The sequence below is a fragment of the Cucurbita moschata genome, unplaced genomic scaffold (assembly GCF_002738365.1).
Source record: "Cucurbita moschata cultivar Rifu unplaced genomic scaffold, Cmos_1.0 Cmo_Scf00024, whole genome shotgun sequence".
NCBI lineage: Eukaryota > Viridiplantae > Streptophyta > Magnoliopsida > Cucurbitales > Cucurbitaceae > Cucurbita > Cucurbita moschata.
Window position 1 is genome coordinate 1,751,882 of NW_019268540.1, and position 25,763 is coordinate 1,777,644.

Sequence of the window (25,763 nt, forward strand, 5' to 3'; positions counted from 1 at the left end):
AAAAAGTTATCTTCGAGGAAACACTCACTTTTACAAGAAGCTTTTAGGAGAATCACTCAGAGTGCTCCCTCCAAGAATGCCTGCAAAAGAAGAGTTTTTACTCCAAAGTAATTTTTCAAAAGTCGCCTCAAATGCCCCATAAGTCTTACAGATAGGTTTATAAACTGCAGCCAATAGGTATTTTCTTTTTCCTATCCCAACCATGTAATGTGTTTGTTATCAAATCAGAAACAGTTAGCAATACTATAAACCAAAAAGATTAAGAAATGTTTATGCATTAAGGCACACCACTTCAGGAAAAATTTCTCAGAACAAATGAGCTACAGATACTGAAAGTCAAGGTACAGAACATTAAATACATGGACTGCTGAGTTGCTACGATATTGTTGACCTTCAACTACAAGTTGGCTCTTTGAAAGGGGAAAAGGGGCAGGTTTACATGAGATCGGAGCCATCAAGAATACCGTTATTAAATCATAAGGTGTAAGCATTTATTAGCATCGTCCTTGTAATGAAAAAGGAGCGGGATCAACTTTCCCAGGAATTCCCAGCACCATGTTAACAATCATTTCTGCAGTCCCTAGTGCCTGAATGTAAACAAAAATAAGTCAAATAATCGAATCAACGGGAAAAAAACGAGTTAGGATTGTCACTAGTTCAATGGAACCATGATTATCTCTATTAGAAGGGTGGTTTTGGAGTATCAGTAGTTTTTAATTGGGGGGAGAGAGAGAGAGTCACCATTGAAAGTCCACCACCTTCATGGCCAGATGCAAGGAACACATTTGACAAACCAGGAACAGGCCCAATCACTGGCTTTCCATCAAGCACTGTGGATATAAACTCATACGGGAAAATAAGATAACACAAACCCTGAAAATTCAACAGTCGAAACTATTGAAAGTGACATGATACTCACTGTATGGTCGTAGACCTATTCTCACTTTACTGCTGCTTTTGATCTCTGAAAAAGAGATTTCTTTCATCGTGGGAAAGAATTCTGAAGCTCTCTCCCATATACGAGCAATTATGGATTCATTAATATCAGTGTTGAAACCAGCAAACTCACGGCTGCTCCCTGAAATTAGATGACCAATTTCCAATGAAAGGTTTCAAATTTCTGGCAATATATATATAATTTTTTTAATATAAAAGAAACAATATCTTAGATTGAATGAAATTTTCAAAAGATGTCCCTAATTCAAGGGAGTTACAAAAGAGCTCTTCCCGTTAGATATCAAAGAGCACTAACTATAATGATGAATGAGGGGGCGCGGCGCACGTACACCAGAGACGACCAATTCTTCACATGTTTTCAGGATTCTAATGTTTATTCATCACATTCCAAGCAAGATACAATAAGGTATGGAACCATGCAAGTCTATAAGCTTACATGGAGCAGCACGATTAAAACACATTAGAATAAATATATGCATAGATGCATAAAAAAAAAAGGTTTATGACAGCTATGAAAAACAAACTTAAGTACTTTAAAACAGTGGTCACAAAGTTTCATATTTTACCAAGTACTAGATTGCCTTGAACATCCATAGTGGCAGTCATTGAAATGGATGAGGTATGTTCAAGATCTTTAGCCGAAGTTAAAGCTTGGTGGTTAACATAGCCCACCTCCATCAAACCATGATTAACATGAAAGGAATTAAAATTCTCGATGACAAGCAAGTGACCCTGCAATGAAAGAGAGGTTTGGTCCTAATCAACCTTTTGAGGAGATGGAAAATATTTCAGAGAAAACAATCTCGATAATTGATCATTTCAAGTTCCAGGTTATTGTAATTAACTTACATGAGGAGAACGAGAACCTAGCTATCATAGAAAAGATAAATATATATCAAGCTAACATGATACTAATTCTCAGCTAAAGCAACTACGTACAGTAAGAAAATAGCAAGAAAAGGAACTAATCAAAGATGTAACCAAGAAGATCATTTCTCAGGAATCAGGGAGGAAAATAATGCTTGCTTCTTTCAACACCTGGCCTTGCAGATATTGTGTATTCCTAGCATGTTCATAACTTGGAAGACAAATGAGGCTACCCCTGATTAATCAAAACCCAGCAACTATAATGCTAGTAAAATTGGAGAAATTCTTTTAACTAAACGATTGCAAAAAGCCTAGTCCCCACATTCTGTTTAAAAGTGAACACTTTGGGTTCAATCAACTGACTCCTCATATCTAAAGAGTAAATAATAATGTCAATAACTGACCAAAAATAGAGCGGATCAGTATAAGACATGAAAAATCTCAAAGAAAAGTCAGTGTGTTCATAGATCCACACCTTTCTTGGCATTATGGGAACATCCAAAACAGTTTTTTCTTCCCTGAGTAAATCACGCAGCAAAGTCCCACTCCAACAACCAGCTGCTAAAACAATGGCCTTCTTACTGTACAACGTAGTCTTGGCCGTCTGAACAGCTTCTATCTTTCCATTGCTACCAGATCTGAGGGTGTACAAAAGTGAAGTTCTTATCATCTTATTACTATAATGCTTATAGGGATTCATGTTAAAAGACATATTGGTCAATTGATGTAAATTGAATACTAGATACATGAATTAGTTCAGAATTTTTGGCAATTTTGACTTTCTTTTAATGAGAAACCAGAGTACTGTTGACTGTTTCACTCTTTGCCGCGGACTGTTAAGAAGATAACACATAAGATAGGCTATACTTTATTTTATAAAACATTATTGAGAGGTGCTGATCACACTGTTAAGCAACTAGTTTTGATCAGTGACTGGCATGCTTCCATTTTACTTTTGGGCTAAATTACAGAAAATGTCCCTGAACTATGGATCTCGTTTAAAAAAATACACCTAGACTTGAAAAAGTTTTTAAAACACTCTTTTGACCTTTCAAAAAGATCCAAAAAAACCTTTATTGTTAATTTTTGGAAGGAAACCGTTAAAGTTTCATTGATAACTTTTGCCTTTCAAAAAGAAAAAAACTCTTACTGGAAAACATTTCGTCTTCTTCTCTCTGCAAATGCCCTTCCTCTATGAAAATTAATAAGAAACTTCGTTTGTTTGCTATGTATTCATAGACAATAAGCTTTTCATCTCCTTCAATACAACATCTCAAAGAGCCTACCCATATCCTTATGTTGAATTTTCAAGATGGCTTTTGCTTAATTCTTGAATTTTTCATGTCCTTGACTTGATTTTTTTTTTATTATAATTATTTTTTTTAGTTTTTTCACTATTGTTTCCTCACCAGTCACAATCCGACAACTTTCCATAAATTCATTTTAGACATAATAAATGAGAATTTTGTCAGCGGTTCTAAGACTTCTTGAATATTAAAAAAGAAATCACATATCAAACTTTTGATTAATTAACCCTTGTAAACCGGATCAAATCCTCCTTCAAGTTTAAGGACGTAGCAAAAATTTCACCAAATAAGCTCCAAAACCTAAAATCCATAACCATAAGCATAACCTTTTCTTCCTTTACCACCCATAATCGTAGTTGAAACCATACTAATCTTCTGCTTATCAGTAACACACAAACAGAGAGAGCAAAAGAAGGAAAAAAAAAAAGGACCAATTATCTTATTTACACTTTTAAAAAGAGAGCTCGATACTGAACTTTTTTCATCTGATGTTCTATTGCACATATCTTATTAAATATTTTTTTAACCCTGCTCAAATTTTATCTCTCCGCTCTCTTTTACTATTTTCTCGAAGTTATTTTGTGTCAAATCAAACCAGGCTAATGGTCATGGCCTTGTTCTTATTTCAGATATCTTGTAGCATTACAGACTCCGAGGGTTAGCTGTAGAAAGATTTTTTTTGATAGATGCTGTATCTACAGGACCCTTCAAAGTTAATGAATTTCAAGAACGTATTTGATTCTGTTTATCAATTAGTTAAAGAAAAGGTTATTTATGATATGCATATTCAAACATCAACTAACTAGAAATCTATCAGAACAGCAAATTTTTGTTGGTATTGCTGTTAACCTCGATGTGTAGGCTAAGAAAAACAAACCTTAATAAGCCTGTAACTGGATCATGAAAAAATTCTGCATATCTTCCTTCAAAATTTCTGTTGGCCTACACGTTTATGATATCTATCAGTAACATGCGACGTGCTAGCTTGATATTAACACATTGTAGCAAATGTAATTGAATAGGTAGAAGGAGAATTAATATTTTCAGTCAAAACCTTTTCGATAAATGCTGCAGTACAATGAGCATCCAATTGGCAGTCATTGGGGAGAAAGGCAGCCCCGCAGCTGTTTCCGATCAGCAAAGCTGGTTCCATGGAAAGCAAATCAGCAACAGATAAGTACTCAACTTCTAGTCCGGCCCCAGAAAGTTGCTTTACCTTCCTCTTTAACATGTCAAGCTCTTCAGGTGTTTTACCAATTAACAAGCTCCCTAAAACACAAATAATAACCATAAGAAGTAGATACAACTCGCTCATCAGTCACACAATTCATGTAAGACTGCATAATTTTCAGAGAAAATGCATAAAAAACGTTCAAATCCTGTCTTGAATGCAGTTCTTGGCCACAAATGTACTCCATGAAATTGTATTAGATCATTTACTGACCTGATTTCATGAATTCTTTAAGGAACATACTTAATTTACTAGTTGTTCCCCAGCATTGTTTTCAGACAACATATCTATATATGCAACTTGCAAGTAAGCTAATGGTTGTTGCTTCTCAAAAGAATAGCAACTACCTAATGTATGATCCTGTGTGGCAGCAAATGAAGAATGCAAATGATATGGAAGCCAGAATTACTATGAGTGATCGATGCAAAAAATTGGTTTCATCGTTTCTCTTATGTAACGACCCTAAATTTTTCTACTTAATCTAAGGTCAATTTAAAGTCGCTGCTGTATGCATATTATGAACATTGAATGTCATAAAACATAACTTTCATCTTAAAGCACAGTCATGGACTTGCGTGTTCGAAAACATCTTTAAGACGACACAACAAAGGACTAAATAAAATAAACGAACGATTAAGTTAAAAACATCCTATTCTAGCCTAAATCTAGGAAAATAAATGCGACTACTACCCTATGCATGTGTCATGCTCTCGAGTTGCGATGCCATCATTGTTTCTCTTACCTGTCTTTTTCCAACCCAATTCTTCCGATGGATTCAAGCCTTGATCACGCAGGGACTCAGCCAGACTCTCCCACAGCCTGTGACTTCTCAAAGCAAGTTCCCAAATGTCACTGTCAGGTGATTTGTGCCCCATCCATAAATAGCCCTGCCCTGGAACCGATAGATACATTACGATCCTAAGAACAGGTCCACAATCAAACAATTCACACCATTAACAGTTCATTCTGAACATTCTCACCTGCACCAGTAGCTCCAGAGCAAGGGACGGCCTTATCGACGACGGCGACGGACAAATCCGACTCCATAAGAAACTGCCGGGCAATAGTCAACCCGATAATTCCCGCTCCAATGATCACAACATCAAACTCAAAAGTATTGCCATTACGAGAGGTTGAAGACGAAGATTTCACATCTTTCAAAGCACAAAAGCTCACCGGCCCGTACCTATAATCATGACTAGAGCTATTGGCCGATTTTCTCCATTGTTTAGGATTAATCGACGCCCATTTCGGACTGAATCCTAGCTTGCAGAGATGTCTGCTAGAACACGAAGCTTTCCCGGTCCTGATAGAGAGACTTGAGCTTGGGCATGAACGCAGTGAATAAGAAGAAGAACTCATTTGGTTAATCTATGAAGCAATACTGAACTTCGCCGTTCGAAAATTTACTGGATTGGGTCAAGGATCCATCGCCTTCTTTGATTGATTACAATTTATATCCGCCATGGATGTGCTTCGGGATCCTCGAGCTCATTCATCGTTTTTCTAAGGAGATTAAAAATAAAAAAAAAAAACAAAAAAAAAAAAAAAAAAAAAAAAAAAAAACCTTTTGGCAGTGAATTTTAAAAAAACAAACCGAAAAAACGGAAAAAACGGAATTTTTTTTTTTGATATTTTCGTGGCTTCCACAAGTTAACATTTTCGAGTGACCTAATTTCTCGTACTCGTTGAGTGTGTTCCCCTTTCGGTGAGTACTCCGCCCGATTTATTGAGCAATAGCCCCGTTGCTCGTTATCCTTACTTTTCTCTCTGTCGGGCCTCTCATGGCCCTAGTCATAAGCTATGGTAGCTCTGACTCTCACAACCACGGGGGAGAAGCAGCTCGACAAGTAGTAGAGGGGCGAAATTGTGACTAGGGAGAGTGTAATGACCCAAATCCACCGCTAGTAGATATTGTCCTATTTGGGCTTTAAAACGTGTCTACTAGGGGAGGGTTTCCACACCTTTTATAAATGGTGGTTTGTTCTCCTCCCTCCAATCGATGTGGGACCGCCCCCAAATGCACCCCCTTTGGACCAAGCGTCCTTACTGGCACACCGCCTCGTGTTTGCCTCCCTTCGGAGAACAACGAGAAGGCTGACACATCATCTGGTGTCTGGCTCTGATACCATTTTTTAACGACTCAGATCCACCGTTAGCAGATATTGTCATTTTTAGACTTTTCCTTTCGGACTTCCCTCGAGGCTTTAAAACGCGTCTACTAGGGGAGGATTTCCACACCCTTATAAATGGTGGTTTGTTCTCTTCCCCAACCAATGTCAAACATCACAGAGAGAGACGAGGCGGTCAGGTCCGCCTCGGTTCGAATTAGGTTAGGAGATCTTTCACTTTTGCTAGTTCCACTATTTCTCTGTAAATACATTTTTAGTGATTTTTTTGGAAAGTAAAAAGAAAAAAAAAAAGAAAAAGAAAAAGAAAAAAACTGCCAAATAAGTAATAATAGCCCAACTCTTTTTATGTACCCGAATTACCCCCAACAAATTCAGCGCGAGACTTGAAATCCATTGCTGGAAAGCTTTATAATAGTGTCTTTCATTCATCGGCGTCAGCTCATCAAATTACCCAACAATGGCAGTCGCGAACCTCCACAGGTTCCGCCAAATCCACCGTCTGCCGGCGATTAGCTACTCCATTTTCACAAGAGGCTCAGCGTCGGCCGTCGCCTCGTCGGAAACCCCATCGTCCTCGTCCAAAAAGGTGTCAGATCGCATCGTCAAACTGTTCGCGATTGATCCGGAGGGCACGAAGAAGGAGATTGTCGGATTGACCGGCCAGACTCTTCTGAAGGCGCTCGCTAATCGGGGTCTGATTGACCCCGAATCCCATCGATTGGAAGACATCAGCGCGTGTTCGGCCGAATGCGAGGTCAGTATTGCTCAGGAGTGGCTCGAGAAGCTGCCGCCGCGGTCCTACGATGAGGAGTATGTGCTGAAGAGAAATTCTAGGGTTAGGGCTTTGAACAAGCACTCGAGGCTGGGCTGCCAGGTTATTCTCACCCCCGACCTTCAAGGTATGGTTGTTGCTGTCCCCGAGCCCAAACCTTGGGAGATTCCTTAAAAAAATTTACTCGTTTTTGCATCACTGAATCGTTGTTCTTCGGATTTTTTTTGGCTGTTTGGTTATTTAATAATTTGTACCTTCAATTGGTGCATTTGGTGGACAACTTGTTCTCTTTGCGAAAGATTATCCCCTAATTGCGTCGTTTTGATGCTTCTATATTCTAGTTGTTCTGTGTCAAATTGCTTAATGGGATATTTTTTTATTTCGAATTTTCTGTACCTCTTTGTTAAAGTGAATCTAAACATTCTGAGAATGTATTAAGAGATTTACAAGCAATTGTTAGGAACTTAGAATATGAAAATTTTTGGGTTCCATAGGATTTTGTCACTGCTTTGTTGTTCCAGGTAGAGCCCCTCCAGGTAGAACCACTATGGGCATGTCACTGATCTAGGGGTTAGTCATGAACCGTGATGTTTATCAACCGTGATTTCTTTAAAGGCATTGTTCCAAACAATGAGATAGAGTGAGATGGTTGTTCTTTGAGATCAGTCTATTAAAGAAATTAAAACGTTACTTGTTTGTCTTTGTGCACTAGTACTGCCTGAGTTATTTGGGAAATTTCTCCATGTTCACCCCTAAGAGAAGTCTTGTGAGACTTCTCGTGGGCACGTTGGTATTTAGGTTCTTTCTCTTCATAAAAATTGGAGGAGATATTGTTGAAGGTAGAAAATAAATGGAGGTATTATGTATACCTAAACAACTTAAGGAGATAAGAACAAAAATCTTGTTTTTTTTTTTCTCTCAATCGTCTCGGTTAAGGTTTACCTAACTCTTGGATGTATGTATGGTCACTAACTGTAACAGCCCAAGCCCACCACTAGTAGATATCGTCCTCTTTGGTCTTTTTCTTTCGAGTTTTCCCTCAAAGTTTGTGAGGTTTCCACACCTTTATAAAGAATGCTTTGTTCCCTTCTCCAACCGACGTGTGATCTCATAATCCACTCCCTTCGAGGCCCAACATCATTGCTGGCATTCGTTCCCCTCTTCAATCGATGTGAGATCTCACAATTCACCCCTTTCAGGGTCAGCGTTCTTGCTGACACTCGTTCTCCTCTCTAATTGACATGGGATCTTACACTAACTGATCAAGTATAGAGAAGGAGATTGTAGGCTATGTGCAAAATTTATGTTAAAGATCAACTTGTTGAATCTTACATGGATGGATTGGAGCGATTGGCATTTAAGAGGCTTGTCTAGGCCTTAGGTGTGCCTCATTTCCCTAAGAGGCGAGTTGCCTTTGCTAAGTCATATGCTGTGATGTGGCTAATTCTTGTAGTTATTTCTAATAAGAAATATGTTTTCTGGATGTTTATACACTTAAACAACCTCTTATAAAAGCCTTCCTCTATCAGATCTTTTATATTTCCTTGTATCATTGAGTTTAATATTACATTTCATCAGATATATATAGGTCTCCTTTTCATAGCTTAAAGCCATGGGTCTCGAGTCACTGTCTGTGGAACCTTTTCTTATGTAGAATATTTTCTAAACTGGCTGATGGAACACTGTAGCTGGACGATCAATGTTTGCTTATGTCAATGGCATATTAGATGCCGACGAGCCTTGGTATAGGACGGAGAGTATACGTAGGTTGGTTTGAGTTCATTTTTTTGAATCAACGATAAATTGACATGTCGCTACAACGAAGAGAAGTCAATTTATCGTGACGGTTTTTCCATCCAAGCAGAACCACCAGATTACTTATCTTATGTTTTACTTCAGAAAACTAAACCACGGCGATTGTAGTTCGTTCATATTGAATCGACTTGGTTTAGTCAGCCTTATTTTCTTCCAGTTTTGGCATGCACCCCTGAGCCTTTGTGAATAAGTCTGATACGATCATTGCCTTGAATAAAGAAAGCCAAGCATGATTTTGTAAGTGGTTATGGAGATCTCCTAATGAGCCTTTCAAAAGAATATGGGACTAGAGCTGTAACCTTCCCATAAGTGGCTGTCCTCGTTGCCTTGGAAAAGCCATTTCCACGCATAACTACTGAAAGGTTTCTTTTTGTTCATTCGAAATCGGAAATGCGAAGATAGACGGGTTGGCGTCTTGGAGAATTTATTGAAGGCGTTGTATAATGTGTCTGTCAATCTTACACTCGAGGGCTAGATCGAGAGCTAGCGTTCTTATGATTGAGGGCTAGATCGAGAGCTAGCGTTCTTATGATTGAGGGCTAGATCGAGAGCTAGTGTTCTTATGATTGAGGGCTAGATCGAGAGCTAACGTTCTTATGATTGAGGACTAGATCGAGAGCTAGCGTTCTTATGATTGAGGGCTAAATCGAGAGCTAGCGTTCTTATGATTGAGGGCTAAATCGAGAGTTAGCGTTCTTATGATTTGGAACTGAGAGTTGATTCTTCATTCTTGCAAGAGCTAGATCAATAGTTAGCGTTTTTATGATTTTTGACATTTTTTTTTTCATGTGTGGGATCGAGAGGGAATCATTTTTGTTTCTAGAATAGGCTATACATATATTAAAGTATATTAGAAACTTATTAAACATAAACTTATATATATTATAAAAATTAAAACTATTGCACACTTTTAAATTTTAAGAAGTTATTTTACACCAACTTATGCATTTCGATTAGGGTCGTGTTCTATAGTTATGCTGAAATTATTATTTCGAAAGCTAAAAAAATTAACCTCACAATTCATGGTCTCATCTTTTTATTTAATTCAAATTTTATTACGTTAAATTAATAAAATTATATTAAACATTGAACTTTATCTTAAAAAATATCCAACTTTCACAATTCTCAATAATGTCCATTATTTTTGGATAGAAACTGCTAATATTTAAAAAATACCTTTAAATTTTTAAAATAGTTTCAAAAATAGCTTTTAACTCTCCAAATTAATTTTTTTTAGAAGCTTTGAAAATGCCATTAAAATTTTAAAATTTTTTACAAATACCTTTAAATTTTTTTAAAAAATTAAAAAATAATCTTAAACGGACAAAGTTCAGATAATTTATGAGGTGTCTATGGACGACGGTAATTATTTTTTTAAAAATATTTTTTTATGTATAAATTAAGAGTTTAAATAATGACTTTAAAATTTTATGAGTATTTTTTAAACGTATTTTAGTTAAAATATTTTTCAATTTTTATTTTATTTTTATGGTTGAAAATTTTAAGAATATTATTGAAAAATTAAACAATTTAAAGTATTTTTGAGATAAATAACAAAAAGAAAAGAAAAAAACACAAAAACGGAACTTAAAAAAAAAAAAAAGATTTAATAAAAATGGAAAATGAAACAGTTTATAAGATTAAAACGGGACATTTTCTATTTATTTATTTTGTTTTTTCGTTCTTGTTTTGGTGTCCGTTCATACGTTACTCTCTAATTCATTAATTTCCCGTTGAAGTTGAATCGCCACTCTCTTTTTATTTCGCCGTCTTCCTCATCTTCTTCATCATCTCCCGCCCTTTCTTCTTCTCTGCATTTTACCAGTTTTTTCTCACTAATCCGACCTCATGATCGCCCTTCAATACCCCAATGTTCAAGGGTTTTAATCCTCTGCTGTTTTGTCGGTAAGCTTTCATCTACTCATTTACTCTTCCCTGAAAATCGGTGATTCTTTTTGCTCTCCCTTTTGTTTTCTATGTTTTTGGTGGTTGAATATTCATATCATTGCTCTCTGACTTTGTCTCCCCGTTATGGCTCGTGTTCTTGAAGTCGGAGTTGGAAGGGTTTTAGTCTTCGTACCGTTTTATGAAATAGGAAATGAACTCAGTTTATCTTTTTTCTGTAATTTCATGCGAATGCTTCGGTTGGCTCGATTTGATCGAAGAACAATGTGTTTCTCTGGCGGCTTGATTTTTTTTTTCTTCTTATCGCCGGCTGATATTGTCATCAAATCTTCTTTCTACGCAATCTTGGTTTCCATTAATAGGATTTTGCATTTAAAGACGGTTTTGAACCTTGCTTTAATTACAGAATTTCAAACGAGAAGGATAGTTCTTGTCTGGGAATTTTGGGTGTAAGTTTTCCTTTGGGGTAGTGTTGCTTTTTTGTTGATTTCCTTGAGGTTTTGGCCATCTCTTATGTCTTAGTTATCCTTGCTTGGTATTTCGTTGTTGGTTCCTTTTGGTATATGTATCTTGTTTCTCATCGTGTTTGTGAGATCTACCTTAGCTGAATGATTTCTTTTCCATTGACGAACTTTTGGCAATTTGTTCTTGAACAATTGGTTAGCTCTGTCTGGATTCTCTTGTTTTATAGAATTTTTTTCAATTCTTGTGTTTCTTCTCTTCTTTTTCCCTCTTTTATATCTGTAACAGTAGCCTGTTTTTTACAAGAACATAAGCTGAGATTTTTCTTTTTTTGATTTCCCCCCCTATATGCAGTACGTGATCTTTTAATTTTTACTTTTACCAATTGTGCTTCTCTCTTACAGTGTTTATGGGCTTCTCTGACTTGTTGAATTTGCTATTCTCGGTGGGTGTTTGGTGTTCTGCATATATTGTTGCTGCAGTTATTGCATCATTGCGGATCATCTGCTGTCTTTGTCTGCTTTAAACTTGTGAGACAACTTGTAAGCTACCATGGGATATGCACAACTAGTTATTGGTCCTGCCGGCAGTGGCAAGGTGATGGATAAGTGCTCTATTCAGCTGTTCTTACCTTTTCTTATTTGTATTCCACTGTGTGATAACTAAAAATTAGCATCTAACATTTCAATGGACATGGCGTAGCTTTTGAATATACGTTTCAAGCATTATGGATAGTCATCGCATCAAACTACTAAAGTTTGCTGTATTTGGAGTATTTTTTTGTTAATATGCTCTTAAATGAATCCAGAATCATAATTCGTTCTTGTCTGATTATTAATCAGTAGTTGTTTCTTTATGAAAATGTGGCTATGTATTCCAGAAAATAGCAGCTATTTCCTTTCCATTGTTTGATTCCATCTATGAACCATTTTGGTCTAAAATGCCGATTGATTTTAATTAACTTCATCGAAGTTTTTACTTGAATCAGTCAACTTACTGCTCTAGCTTGCACCAACACTGCGAGACAGTTGGCCGAACTATGCATGTTGTGAATCTTGACCCTGCTGCCGAACGTTTTGACTATCCTGTAGCCATGGGTAGGCGTACATTACTTTGCCGATCTTATGAGTTCAAATGACTAACACACTAAACTTGAGTGATTTGTATTGCATGCTTACAGATATTAGGGAGCTCGTTTCATTGGATGATGTTATGGAGGAGCTTGGACTTGGTCCTAATGGTGGCCTTCTATACTGCATGGAGTATCCTTAAGTGATTATGCCCTTTTCCTCCTTGAAGTTGTGGGATTCAGTCACTGTAAATTCAAAAAACATGTTTTTGTGTATTGTGTATTTATCCATCAGTCATCATCCATCCATCCACCCACCCAAGAAAAAAAAAAAAAAAAAAAAAAAAAAANAAAAAAACTTCGGTTCATTTAATGAATGAACAGTTCCTTTTATTTCTGAAGTTGTGGGCAAAGATTTATAGAGTGTGTATGTCCATGTGTGTGTTCTTTAAGACCTTGTGAATTACCTTAATCTTTTATTAGACATCTTGAAGAAAATCTGGATGATTGGTTGACAGAAGAATTGGATAACTACATGGATGATGACTATTTAGTATTTGACTGCCCAGGTTTGCATCGTTCTCTTGTGTGCTTGTGTTTGTGTATTGTTTAATCAGACAGATGGACATCATACTGTTGCAATTTGTATGAGGATAGATATACTTAAATACTATGATTAATACTCTTACTACTTTAAGTTTCAACTTTTATATTTTGGTCTCATCTAGTTTCTTCCTTTTACTTTTCTGTCAAAGTTCTGTTTTTTCAAGTCTTTGTTAAGATGTATCAGTTTTTTTTTTTTTTTTTTTTTTTTTTTTTGCTCAGGAGGTTATTTTGGGTTTCATACTTTTGCTTTACTGTTTAGTATGATGTAATTATAGCTATAAATGAGAATGACTTCCTAGGTTCTTTAGAAAATCATTGAACAAAAAAGGGCCATCTAAGTAAAGAGGTAAGAGAAATCGGGCAGTGTACCAGCGAGTACGTTGGGCAACAAGGGGGTGGATTGTGATTGTGAGATGGAGAGGAGAACAAAACGTTCCTTATAAAGGTGTGGAAACCTCTCTCGAGTAGACACGTTTTAAAATCGTGAGGCAGACAGTTAGGAAAGGATAGCAAAGGTGGTATGAAAAGTGGAAGTAATAAATCTCACGCTAGTAAAGATAGTATGGAAAGGACATCAGCCTAAGAGGTGAAGTTCTTCCTCAAAAAGTCATTGAAAATCTCCAAAAAAAAAAAAAAAAAAAGAAAGAAAAAAAATCACAAGGCATCACACTTTCACCAAATTGGTGTCCATTATGCAAGAAAGAAAATGAATCACAAGGTCACTTGTTTATGCAATGCACATACACTCAGAATTTCTGGACAACGATTCTCAATATATTCGGATGACATCTCACATTTCCTAGGGAGGTAAATGAATTTTTGGATATGGCCTTAACGTTCCACCCTTTCAAGAATGCAAAAGCCCTATTATAGAAAAACTTCATCATGGCTTTCTTTTAGAATATGTGGAAAGAAAGAAATCAGAGAATATTTACCGAAAAGACACAGACCTACACAAAACTTTTCGACAATGTTGTTTACCAAACTGTATCTTTGTGTAAACTGTCCAATATTTGTACTTGCTATAGGTATACCGCCCTCATTGCAAATTGGGAAGGTCTTTTGTAAACACCATGGATTATACATCCCTTTTGTAAATTTCAATCATCAATAAAATTGTCTCTTATCAAAAAAAAAAAAAAAAAAAAAAAAAAAAAAAAAAAAAAAAAAAAAAAATTNAAAAAAAAAAAAAAAAAAAAAAAAAAAAAAAAAAAAAAAAAAAAAAAAAAAAAAAAAAAAAACAGACAATATCTGCTTACGGTGGGCTTGAACTATTACAAATACTAACCGTAAAAGAGTTTTCTTTGGGAGCATTTCCTTGTCACTGAAGTAGAAGTGTGCTTGTATGTGTAGCATATATTGACTACATTGGGATTAAAAATTGAAAATACAAAAACCTAACTTGATCTTATACTACACCTAATAAATCTGAGTATCAGTCATCTTATTCTAGAACAGATCTTACCTCCTCAAGATACTACGACGTTAAACATAGTTGATTTTCATGCTACAATTGGGTGTTGAATATTTATCACTTTTGGCTACCATGTAGGTCAGATAGAGCTCTTTTCCCATGTTCCTGTTCTTAAGAACTTTGTGGAGCATTTAAGGCGAAAAAATTTCAATGTCTGTGCTGTGTATTTGCTTGATTCTCAGGTCTGTAAATTCTAAGTTCATAACTTTCTATCACCCCAGTAATGCCTTGCTCTGTTCTTTACTCGTATAGTGACAATTGGTCTATGTATCAGTTCATGACAGACATCACAAAGTTTATTAGTGGTTGTATGGCATCTCTTTCAGCAATGGTTCAACTTGAATTGCCACATATTAACATCCTCTCCAAAATGGATCTTGTGACCAACAAAAAGGATATTGAAGAGTATGTATCGTCTTCACCATCTGCTCCTGAGCTAACTATTCCAGTCAAATTTTCCTTCATTGTTCTAAATTCTTGACTTAAACTCTAGCTTCTTAAATCCGGAGCCTCTAGTTTTGTTGTCAGAGTTGAATCAACGTATGGCTCCACAATTTTCAAAGCTAAATAAAGCTCTTATTGAACTGGTGAGCAGCTTACAGTTTTTTCATACATTACTCAAGTTTCCGGTGCATGGTTGAGAATTTTTGTTTGCAGTCTAAACATAACAATCATTATTCTCTTAGAATGGAAGGTGATATTTTATCATAATGTTTGGAAAGATCATTGAAAATACTTTTAGTTTTTATGCACGTTAATTTATATATTCCCAGTTATGTTCTTTTGCAATTTGCAATGAATGAGAATGTTGGTTTTGTATTTATTTACATCCATTTGTTATTTTAGGTGGACGAATATAACATGGTGAGTTTTGTGCCACTTGATTTGAGGAAAGAAAGCAGGTACTCTTTTTTTCTGTGCACTCACCTCCCCATGTACTTCTGTTTCTTGGATTTTTTTTGTTTGGTTTGGTTTGACAAGATTATTTTGTGTAATACGATCATTTTGGATATTTTCTAGTTGGAATTAAGAATTTTTCTGCTACTATTGGTTTTTTGTTTACAAAGTTTGTGTATTTTCACAGTTGAGTTTGTGCATTTATGACTTGTTGTGGGTGTTTCAATAGTTGAAGTTTGTGCAATTTATTGGTTAATTCTTGAACGATCTTGTTATTCAAATTTGGGGTTTGATAGAATGAAATTGAAAGTTTAAGGTTCTCGTATCGACACGAGCATGGGGTTTAGAAATTTTCTTTTTTTCTTTCTAAATTACCAGTTCCATAGTCCTCGGGATAAATGATCGGAAATATAACGACACGACAAGTAGCTCTTATTCTTTTTCTCCTGGCTTTATACTTCGGCTTTGAGATGTTGCAGTTCATTTGAATTGGATTTACTGTTGCATTGACTTGTCTTTGAAGGCCAAGCCTGATATGATATCGTTTGTTTGAACAGTATAAGATACGTGTTGGCTCAAATAGATATCTGCATTCAATACGGTGAAGATGCAGATGTGAAGATTAAGGATAATGATCCAGAGGATGATGATTAAATTCCATTTCCTTTTCCATTGAACTCTTAAGATAGGATGTTCTTTTTGGGGTCTCTTTGATACTTTGTATGAACTTCACCAAGATCAAATCAGACAACGAATCAAATCAGAGTTCGAATCTTTTTGAGTTTCAACTATATATATACAGGATCTATGGATACGTCAAAATCTTTGTGTTGATGATAAGGCTGTTTCTAAGTTAATAAGAAAGGTAGAGATGATGGTTCATATGAATAAAGAGTGCTATTACAAATTTAAGTGGGAGAGTCCACAATATATCTACATTATATGTACAATACTCACAACAGAACCACTAAAACCACGGCAGTGGAACTGTCCAGGCTATGTTCTGGCCAAGCTCAAAGCAAAACAGAATCTAGAACCCTACATGTCTAGATTCCACCAAAAAGAATCAAAACAAAGAAAGACATGGAGAAGCCAGCTTAGATTCTACATTTACAAACCATTCCTCACTTGGAATTTTAGGGAGAGAAAACAAAACCCAGATGCACACAGCTGCCAAAGATATAATTCATAACTAAAGAATTTTATTTCTCTTTTACACAATAGTGAAGAAACTGATGAAGATCATACCCTTCAATAGTTGATGAAATTGAGAAAGTTATCTTCCTATGATTTTGCTTTCCCTGTGCTTCCATCTCTTTGATTCCGAAAATGGCTGAGTAGCTGTTGTGCCTGCAATATGAGGAAAAGTGTTATTCTCCTCCTTTTCCACTCTTCCCTTGCATCGTTCTTGTACGAACGACGTAAAGTACAACGGAATCAAGTTTCTTGTATAGTTCTAGATCAACCGAACTGTCATTGAGATAAAATGTAAAAGAATACAAAGGATACTTGACAAGCCAGCCAAACAAAAAAACTGGGCAGACAAAAGTCAAGCCCTCAGAGTGAGAAGGGGTGTTTGCGTCTAAAGATTTTTCGTAGTTATTCGTTCGGACTTTTTCTTCGGAAAAACAAATGTTATTGGTTAGCTTAATCCTAATATGATTCATGACGCGAAAAACAAAAGGCCGTGGATTCATAGCATGAAATTACAAAAAAAGGGGAATCCCAAGGAGAATTACAGACATCTCCCATTGAAAAGGAGGGTAAAATAGATACCTTTTCTTTTGCTCTAGGTGTGCCAGACTGAGATAGGGCGACGAGAGGTGGAACGGCTCCTTCTTGGAGAACCAGGGTACAAAACTTGGGACTATGAAGGCATAGTTGCAACAGAATAGATGCAGCATTTTCCTTTCCTCTCGTAGATCCACATTCAACAATTTCTACCAACAAGGGTATACCCCCTTCCCGAGCAATTGCCAATCGTCCCTCCGAAATTGTCGACAAATTAGCAAGAAGTGCAGCAGCCTTATCAACCATACCCGTAGTAGTGGCTAGTAGCCCAACAAGGTACTTAACTGCTCCTGCTTGAACTATACGAGCCTTATTTTCATGAAAAATTGATAAGTTGAACAAAGCAGTGGCTGCATCTTTCTTACCCCTCAGTGTACCCTCACCTAAGAGATTGACCAAGGCTTTAACTGCACCAGACTGACCGATTTTGGCCTTGTATTCTTCCAATACAGAGAGACTGAATAAAGTTGCTGCAGAATTTTCTTTAGCAGTAGATGTTCCTGTCTTCAAGACATGAATAAGTGGTTCTATAGCTCCTCCTTGTGCAATCATGACTTTATTATTTTCATTAATTGACAGGTTTAAGAGAGCTGTCACTGCATGCTCTTGTATCTGCTTTCCATCGGAATATAACAGTGAAAGTAAGGGGCCTATAGCCCCACATTGGCCTATTATAACACGGTTCTCTACGTTATCCTTGGCAAGAAGCCTTAATTCTTCTGCAGCTTTCATTTTAACTTCATCCTTTTGGCTCTGAAGGTCTGCAACTAATTTCTTGATATGCAAATCCCCCGACGAGTTATCGGATTCAGGTTCGACTGGAACTAAGTTACCTGTTGTACTATTACAGTTTCCATTCTCCACCATGCCTGTCTCTGTTTTACAAGCCTGTAATTGTCCACCTTCTAATGATGAATTCAACCACGATGCTTCATTATGAGATGCAGTAGGATGTTCTGATGTGATTTCGTGTTTAGTTGATATCTTCAACACCTCATTAAGGGCCGAGGGAACATAATCAATGCTAGAGAAGGCACTGGAGGCTGATACACTCCTGCTGTAGATATATGACTGCTGAGGGGAAGGGTGGTCAAACTTTTCGGTTTCGTTTCTCTGGCCTTCATTAGATTTTCCCCCAATTAAACTAGTAAAAACGTCCCCATTTCGCTTGTTAGAACCCTTTTCAACTTCAGGAGATGATCGAGAGCTATCACTTCGATTTGAATCCTGCCGAGACAATTGAACCAACGATGATAAACTAGAAATATTCAGTTTGTTTTCATCGCACCAACTCAAAATCATGGCTTTAACTGTGTAATTGGGAATGAGATTTGTATGCGTGAGCGTCTGATGAGTGTTGGGGCAGATGTTCAGCCCACTATCTATCCACTTTTGAATAGAGGACCTGTCATAAGTTTGGCCAGACGCCACAATTACTGGATCAAGCATCAGTTCCAACGACAATGGACAGCGGAAGTATGAAGGAACTGATACTCCATTTATCCCATGAAAATAGTCCTTTCTAATCATCCAATCTCGTATACGGATAATTAGATCCATAATTTCGTTGATCCGATATAGTTCCTCTTTCGCATTGTTTTGTTCAGCATCAATTCTCTCCTTTTCGACTGCTATAGTCTCCTTCAGAAGTTCTTGATTCGACATCAAATGAAGAACTTCGATAATTTTTAGAAGATCTTCGGAGTTCGGACCAATGCCACTCCTTTGACTAATTAAAGCCTCTTCTATAGATTCAGATATCCTTTCCTGCTTCAATGATTGAAGACCTTCAAGACATTTCTGGACAGTTCATTAGATGTCAATGTTATTTGTGTCAAATAACCAGACAAGATGTATCAGAATCAAGAGAACTCCTTAGATTTCATAAATGTTTCCAAATTTATACATACCTGAACAGCATTTAGACTTGAGCTACATGATACTGATTCCGACAACTTCCATACAATCTCACAAATCTCTTGTAAAGAGCTTTGAATCTTTATAAGCAGCGGATCACATTTCAAAGCCTAAGACGATGCAAAACAGGAGAAATTACTAAAGTTTGGATGATAGAAGAATTGAATTTGGAATATAAGCGAGCTGATTCTTGAGGTAACTTACGCTGCAAATTTTGCTCATCTTAGGACACCAGTTTTCAATGAACTCCCGAGCGTCATTAACAGCGATATCCAGAGACTCACATTCTCTATAAAGTAACTCATCGGAGGATAGTTTGAGACTAATGACATCATCAAGCACGAGTTTCAGATGTTTCAAGACAACAGCAAGATTCTTGCAGTTCTTAGGAAGAGGCAAAGACTTTGTAGTATGGCATGAAACAAGATGAATGAATCTGGAAATACTGTTAATTAGACATTGTACAGAGGCTGTTCCCATTTGTCCTGATTTCAAGGATATATGACAACATTAGCAACAGGCAAACACAATATATGGGCTAAAACTAGTATGAATATAAGGTCCTCACGAAGACAAGATATTGATTTACATTAACGTTAAAGAAGATAATTGTAACCGTTCAAGTCCCTGCTAACAAATATTGTCCTCTTTGGGCTTTCCTTTTTGGGCTTCCCCTCAAGGTTTTTTAAAATGCGTGTGCTAGGGAGAGGATTCCACACCCTTATAAAGAATGCTTTGTTCTCCACCGCAACCGATATGGGATCTCACAATCCACATTTTAAAAACCTTAAGGGGAAACCCGAAGAGGACAATGTCTGCCCACAGCAACCGATATGGGATCTCACAATCCACATTTTAAAAACCTTAAGGGGAAACCTGAAGAGGACAATGTCTGCTAGCGGTGGGCTTGGGGCAATATTCATCTACATCAAAACAGAGATTTCAGAACTCAAGTCCACCCATGAGGTGAATACAATCGATCACAAAATAATACAAGTGTTAAACAGAAACGTTTTATAGGGAAGAAGAAGAAGAAGATAACATTAAGAACAGATTTAAGAATCGTCCAGAACCATCAAGTAATCTACTCTACCAACCAGGCAAACATAGAACTTGTCCAAAGAACTTAAGGTTTCTTGTGTTCAAAGATAGAGATTCCATCACACTTGCAAGAACACGTCCAGTATTTTTCCACCATCTAGGAAGGATAAAGGATCTGGGAAATTCAACTAATGTCATCCCTTCAAAGGATCATTCTAAAAGAAGATCCTGCTAGCATCCTTAAACTTAGAGAATAGACATTCTAAAGAAAGCATTTCAGCAGTAGAAACAAGGACTCCTAGAAGTAGTAAAATTTAACTATCACCTTGAGACTCGCCTTCACGCAAGGCTCTAACTTTTGGCCTCGAGACTTGCATCGTTTTGCACCATAAGAGGCTTACACCTCTACGAAAATGCACTAAGTCTCTATGCCTAGTAAATGATTAGAACAATAGTATTAATTTGCCTCATTCTTCAATGTTTTAAACAGCTATTGAGGCTAAACCTTGAGACTCGCCTTCACGCAAGGCTCTAATTCTTGGCCTCGAGACTTGCATCGTTTTGCACCATAAGAGGCTTACACCTCTATGAAAATGCACTAAGGCTTCAAGTCTCTATGCCTAGAAAATGATTAGAACAATAGTATTAATTTGCCTCATTCTTCAATGTTTTAAACAGCTATTGAGGCTAAACCTTGAGACTCGCCTTCACGCAAGGCTCTAACTCTTGGCCTCGAGACTTGCATTGTTTTGCACCATAAGAGGCTTACACCTCTACAAAAATGCACTAAGGCTTCAAGTCTCTATGCCTAGAAAATGATTAAAACAATAGTATTAATTTGCCTCATTCTTCAATGTTTTAAACAATTATTGAGGCTAAACCTTGAGACTCGCCTTCACGCAAGGCTCTAACTCTTGGCCTCGACACTTGCATTGTTTCGTACCATAAGAGGCTTACGCCACTGAGGCTTCAAGTCTCTATGCCTAGCAAATGATTAGAAGAACAGTATTAATTTGCCTCATTCTTCAAAACTATACACATTAGAGTTCTAACACAAGATAAAATAATAAGAAGGAAGACCAAACAAGGCCAAGCCTGTTAAAGATATCACCACATTCATTTCTCACATAAATCCCTATGAATTAGCAGCCAGCTTAAGAACTCACTCACCAAGAACCCTAATCCAATCTAACCATTGACACTTAGTTAAACCGATTCCATTGTAACACAGTTCTGTATTCCTTCACTCGATAAACAGAAGATTTCCAAATCCAGGAAACACCGCAAAACCCACATCGCAACCACGAGAGAAGACGAACAAAATTTCACAACAATTTCTTAAAAAAAAAAATCAAAACTCATCATTCGGAGCCATACGCACATTGATGAACAAGATTAACATTATTACCTGCGACTTGAAAGAGGCGAATCACGGCACAACCGGATCGAAGAGGAAAACCATTTCACAAAAATCCTCCACAGAAACTAAACGACGAGAAACTCCGCGCACCGTTTTGCAATATCGTCTCGAAGCGAGCGAAACAGAGGTGGAATGAAAGGGGGAAAATGGGAGAAATGGCGAATTGCTGCAAGTGGGTATCTCCGTTGCAGAGGTTTGTTGTTTTGTAATGGTGAAAAAAGGGTATGGAAGAAACTGAAAGGGAATGGAAGATTGAAAAATGGGGAATCGAGAAATCCCCACGAAGAAATGTGAATTTCTTAAGGACAATGATTGGATCAAAGGGTAAACGAGAGAAGAACTAATTTTGAGTTCTTTTAATGGATAATGGGAAGTCATGGCTTCCAATAGATATGGATTCCCTCACTCCGCCCTGCACAAACGTGGATCGTCTTGTGAATTTACCATTATACCCCTCTTCTAAGGCTTTTATTTATCTCTTTCTTTATTGTGTCATTATGTGTGGGATTTTTTTTAATAAATTTTTTTCCCCAAAATTTTGGTAAGAAAATAGTAGGGGTGTACATTCAACTCGACAACCCGTACCAACCCAACTCAAACTATAAGAGTTGGGTTGGATTAGCATTTTGGGTAGGGTTGGGTTCATTTTTTTGAACCCGAACTAAATTAGTTCAGTTTCGGGTTCATGGACAAAACCTTTGAGTTGACCCGAGCCAAATAAAATATATAAAATGTATTAAGAATTCCTCTGTATTAATGGGTTTGTTAGAGTGTTTCTGAGGTCAGTTCAAGAAAGTTTTTTTTTAATTGTTTATTTAATTTTATGATCTATGTATTTTTTGTTACTCGAATCTAAAAAAATGTCTATATTTAGTTGTTTTTTTGTTTGTCAATAATTATAGATTAATTTGTGTTTGTTTGTAAACAAAATGTAAGATTGTATCCGAATAATTATAAAGGGTAGATAAATAAAACTTTAAAAAAAAATTTGACAATCCAACCCGAACCTAACCCGAAAAACTCAACCCGAACTTAACCCAAAAATAGAGGGTTGAGTTGTAAAATGTTTCGGGTTGGGTTGGTCACCAATCCAACCAACCCGAACTTTTGGGTTGGTAAAAAAAAACTCCAACCCGAGCCATGTACACCTCTAAAAAATAGGAAATATGTGTGGTATAATTAAAATTGAGCTAAACATATATATATATATAATAACTAATTTAAGCATAATTCAATTGGTTAAGAACCATATTGTCACCAAATTTTCAGAGGATTATATTTGTTTAATTATTAAAACAAAAATCTATGGATAGATTGTGATGTACATTGATGTGAAAACGACGGTATGTATGAGGCAGTAAAAGATGTGTAGAGTCCAATGGGAGGGGTGTGGAGACGGGGAAGTCTTCACCATCCCTAACCTTATTTAGCTAAGGAAGAAAAGTGGACTCTCCATCTCATTTGGGGTGGGTCGAACTCACAGTTAACGGCTCCTATTTTTGTACTTTTCTCGTACGATCAAGCAATGATTTTTTATGATCATCAAGCAAGAAAGCAGTTAGATTATCCTAAAATCATCCAGCAAGAAAATGCTCTTACTCACTTAACTTTAACTTTGGTATGATTCACACTTTGACCCTTCTTTTACCTAAAGTATACAATGGATAAACGCAATTCACACTAAATAATTCGAAGAAGAGGATTCACAAAAATTTTACTGTAAATAAAGATTCGTTCGAGTCAAACCTTGAAAAGAACTCATATCAGATTACAAAATAAACGAAACAAAGTGGAATAATTCAATAACTACAAAATTAGAGATTAGTTCGAGCCAAATCTTGAAAAGAACTCAGATCAGATTGCAAAATAAACGAAACAAAGTGTAAAATAATTCGATTCTCTCTCTTAACTCAAAGGGTTATTTTTGAGTTTTTGATGGAGACCGACACTTAATTACCCTTTTAACTAAAAAAAATTATATTAATATCTTTAATTTTTTTTAAAAAAATTAAAAAATATCGTTAATATTTCCAGATCTTCTAATTTTTTAATTTTTTTTTATCAAAACTATAAAAATACAGCTTGAATACAATAAATTTTAATATCCAAATAGATAATTTGTTTTCAAATTAATTTTTTTCCAACTATATATAAATTTTTTTTAGAAATAATATTTTTAAGATATAAAATAGAATATATTTTTATTAATTTAACATAGTTTATATAATTACTATTTTCAGAAAATAGATAAAATTAGAGACAAAAAAAAACATTTTAAAAATAAAAATGAAAATATTAGCATTTAAAGGGTAAGGAATAATAAATGTAAGACATGGGTGGAGGGAAAATCTCCATTTTTAAAAATAATAAAAAATAAATAAATAAAAAAGAAGCTTACGCAGCTGATGAGACATGGCAGACGAAACGCTCACCTTCCCCATCTGCCCTCCTTTATTGGACGTTCCATTTCCTCTCATTCATTTCCTCTGCTCTGCTAAATTCCACTTTTCAACCCTTACCGGATCAGATCCCCCCGCCGCCCGCCCGCCATGGCTTCCGCCGCCGCCGTCGCCCCCAAATCCCCCTCTCTCCCATGGAAGACCCGCCTCCTCGTCTCCCTCTCCTCCGTCTGCAGCGACCTCGTCACTCGCCGCAACGGCACACTCAACCGCCGCCTCTTCCGCTTCTTCGATTTCAAATCCGCTCCTAATCCCGTCAAACCTATTCACGGCGTCCTCTCCTTCGACGTCATCGTCGATTCTTCTCGCAACCTCTCTGTTCGCGTCTTCACTCCTCGCTCTGACGCTCCCTCTCTTCCGATCCTCGTCTTCTTCCATGGCGGCGGCTTTGCCTTTCTCAGCAACGCCTCTTTCTCCTACGCCGCCGTCTGTCGTCGTCTCGCTCGTCGCATCCCTGCCGTCGTCCTCTCCGTCGATTACCGTCTCTCTCCAGAACACCGCTTCCCTTGCCAATACGACGACGGCTTCGACGTCCTCCGTTTTCTCGACCACGGAAACAACACTATCGGTCTCCTCCCTCCTAATGCCGATCTCTCCAAATGCTTCCTCGCTGGCGACAGCGCCGGCGCCAATCTAGCACATCACGTAGCCGTACGATTCTCCCGGCAGAAATCGCAGTTCCAGAAGGTCAAAATCATCGGATTAATATCGATTCAACCGTTCTTCGGCGGAGTAGAACGGATGGAATCCGAAACTCAATTAGATCCAGGATACATCGTTTCGCTTAAAAGAACAGATTGGCTATGGAGGGCGTTTTTACCGGAAGGATCGGATCGAGACCATTCTGCATCGAATGTGAGCGGGCCGAATGCGGAGGCGATTTCGGAATTAGAGGAATTCCCGGCGACGGTTGTGTTCGTAGCGGGATTCGATCCGTTGAAGGATCGGCAGAGGAGGTATCATGAATGGCTGAAGGAATCCGGAAAGAAAGTGGAATTGATAGAGTATCCGAACATGATCCATGCGTTTTACCTGTTTCCAGAGCTGCCGGAGAGTTCCGCCATGATCGATCAGGTGAGGAGCTTCGTCTTCAAATGTATGGAGGCATGAAAATGACATGTTCATTACGATCTTCACCGTTAAGATATTATTGTAGATGGCAGAGACTGACTTTATTAGCTCTGCCACATTTAAATCTTTTGTTTTTTTTTCTTAAAAAAAAAAAAGAAAAAACTTTAAATATTTATTTTTTTCTATTCTAGTGTTTGTAATTTTAGACCATAAATTATATTATGTTTTTAATAAATATTTAAAATATCTATGCTTACCTTTCTTATTATTATTTTGTCTTTTAGCATTATCAAAATTATTATTATTATTTTACTAATTTTAAGTTTTATTAAAATTAAAAAACTATATTTAAATATTTTAACTACATTATTAAAATGAATTAAATTTAAAGTATAGGGGTCCATATAAGAATTTAATCAAAATAAATACTAATAGAGAGAAATAATGAGTTAAAAGAAATAAAAATAAAAGATTAACTAATTAAAATAAATTTATATTATTTATACCTTATAAACGCTCTTATTTTATTAAAATTATATATTTTTAACGTTTTTTTTTCCATTTATTGTC

The 25,763-nt window shown here is 36.7% G+C and overlaps 5 protein-coding genes and 1 long non-coding RNA gene across 14 annotated transcripts; 3 read left to right on the plus strand and 3 right to left on the minus strand.

Annotated features, from left to right (window-relative positions):
• Positions 1 to 240: 240 nt before the first annotated feature.
• Positions 241 to 5,900, minus strand: LOC111460978 (glycine oxidase). The gene is made up of 9 exons (XM_023104384.1): positions 5,343 to 5,900; positions 5,105 to 5,254; positions 4,186 to 4,400; positions 4,009 to 4,073; positions 2,300 to 2,462; positions 1,524 to 1,689; positions 920 to 1,078; positions 742 to 830; positions 241 to 587 (listed from the first exon to the last, which is right to left on the minus strand). The coding sequence occupies exons 1-9, from the start codon at positions 5,722 to 5,724 to the stop codon at positions 495 to 497; spliced, it is 1,482 nt and encodes a 493-aa protein (XP_022960152.1). The 5' UTR covers positions 5,725 to 5,900; the 3' UTR covers positions 241 to 494.
• Positions 5,901 to 6,874: 974 nt separating this feature from the next.
• LOC111461255 (putidaredoxin-like) lies at positions 6,875 to 7,708 on the plus strand. Its single transcript, XM_023104785.1, has one exon. The coding sequence runs from the start codon at positions 6,952 to 6,954 to the stop codon at positions 7,438 to 7,440; it is 489 nt and encodes a 162-aa protein (XP_022960553.1). The 5' UTR covers positions 6,875 to 6,951; the 3' UTR covers positions 7,441 to 7,708.
• Positions 7,709 to 10,747: 3,039 nt separating this feature from the next.
• Positions 10,748 to 16,376, plus strand: LOC111460828 (GPN-loop GTPase 3-like). 7 transcript variants are annotated; one of them, XM_023104157.1, is made up of 10 exons: positions 10,748 to 10,986; positions 11,853 to 12,045; positions 12,437 to 12,545; positions 12,629 to 12,710; positions 13,001 to 13,086; positions 14,676 to 14,779; positions 14,872 to 15,002; positions 15,091 to 15,184; positions 15,444 to 15,499; positions 15,873 to 16,178. In XM_023104157.1, the coding sequence occupies exons 2-10, from the start codon at positions 12,001 to 12,003 to the stop codon at positions 15,961 to 15,963; spliced, it is 798 nt and encodes a 265-aa protein (XP_022959925.1). In that variant the 5' UTR covers positions 10,748 to 10,986; positions 11,853 to 12,000; the 3' UTR covers positions 15,964 to 16,178. The 7 variants fall into 7 exon arrangements, with proteins under 7 accessions (XP_022959925.1, XP_022959918.1, XP_022959920.1 ...); XM_023104156.1 differs by having other exon boundaries at positions 10,750 to 10,986; positions 16,052 to 16,376; XM_023104150.1 differs by lacking the exon at positions 15,873 to 16,178 and having other exon boundaries at positions 15,444 to 15,672.
• LOC111460830 lies at positions 12,351 to 12,990 on the minus strand. Its single transcript, XR_002713469.1, has 2 exons — positions 12,627 to 12,990; positions 12,351 to 12,533 (listed from the first exon to the last, which is right to left on the minus strand). It is a non-coding gene; the product is annotated as an uncharacterized LOC111460830 (long non-coding RNA).
• LOC111460827 (U-box domain-containing protein 3-like) lies at positions 16,373 to 22,135 on the minus strand. Of its 3 annotated transcripts, none has more exons than XM_023104148.1 (6): positions 21,652 to 22,135; positions 21,125 to 21,226; positions 19,407 to 19,687; positions 19,196 to 19,312; positions 17,271 to 19,085; positions 16,373 to 16,844 (listed from the first exon to the last, which is right to left on the minus strand). In XM_023104148.1, the coding sequence occupies exons 2-6, from the start codon at positions 21,174 to 21,176 to the stop codon at positions 16,779 to 16,781; spliced, it is 2,331 nt and encodes a 776-aa protein (XP_022959916.1). In that variant the 5' UTR covers positions 21,177 to 21,226; positions 21,652 to 22,135; the 3' UTR covers positions 16,373 to 16,778. The 3 variants fall into 3 exon arrangements, with proteins under 3 accessions (XP_022959916.1, XP_022959915.1, XP_022959917.1); XM_023104147.1 differs by lacking the exons at positions 21,125 to 21,226; positions 21,652 to 22,135 and adding exons at positions 20,569 to 20,646; positions 20,827 to 20,863; XM_023104149.1 differs by lacking the exon at positions 21,125 to 21,226 and having other exon boundaries at positions 21,652 to 22,133.
• A 1,902-nt stretch (positions 22,136 to 24,037) lies between these two features.
• Positions 24,038 to 25,439, plus strand: LOC111460629 (probable carboxylesterase 18). The gene has a single exon (XM_023103836.1). The coding sequence runs from the start codon at positions 24,213 to 24,215 to the stop codon at positions 25,230 to 25,232; it is 1,020 nt and encodes a 339-aa protein (XP_022959604.1). The 5' UTR covers positions 24,038 to 24,212; the 3' UTR covers positions 25,233 to 25,439.
• The last annotated feature ends 324 nt before the right edge of the window (positions 25,440 to 25,763 follow it).